Below are 300 nucleotides of genomic sequence, written 5' to 3'. Positions count from 1 at the left end.
CCCCTGACGAGAGTGCTCACGCCTCCCCACGATGTAGACAGCCTCCCCCACCTGCGCAAGTTCTCGCCAAGCCAGGTGCCCGTGCAGACACGCTCCTCTATCCTCCTGGCGGAGGGGTCGCCTCCCGAGGAGCCTGCGGCCCGGCCTGGCCTCATCGAGATCCCACTGGGCAGCCTGGAGGAGCCCTCGGCCGAGGACGAGGGAGACGGGAGCCCCCCTGGTGCCGAGGATTCCTTAGAGGAAGAGGCGTCTTCGGAGGGAGAGCCCCGGGCCGGGCTGGGATTCTTCTACAAGGAGTAA

General features: G+C 67.7%; 1 protein-coding gene across 1 annotated transcript in view; it reads left to right on the top strand.

The window, feature by feature from the left end:
* Positions 1–300, top strand: part of CAMSAP3 (calmodulin regulated spectrin associated protein family member 3) — an 11,062-nt gene that overhangs the window by 6,696 nt on the left and 4,066 nt on the right. Inside the window, 1 exon segment of the mRNA XM_077745734.1 lies at positions 1–300. This exon segment is cut by the window's left edge and continues 22 nt beyond it; it is cut by the window's right edge and continues 6 nt beyond it. Within this exon segment, the coding sequence (XP_077601860.1) occupies positions 1–300 (300 nt within the window).

The sequence above is a fragment of the Crocuta crocuta genome, unplaced genomic scaffold (genome assembly GCF_008692635.1).
Source record: "Crocuta crocuta isolate KB4526 unplaced genomic scaffold, BGI_CrCroc_1.0 scaffold650, whole genome shotgun sequence".
NCBI lineage: Eukaryota > Metazoa > Chordata > Mammalia > Carnivora > Hyaenidae > Crocuta > Crocuta crocuta.
Note: the sequence above shows the minus strand (reverse complement) of the source record. Positions and strands in the feature narration are given on the sequence as shown.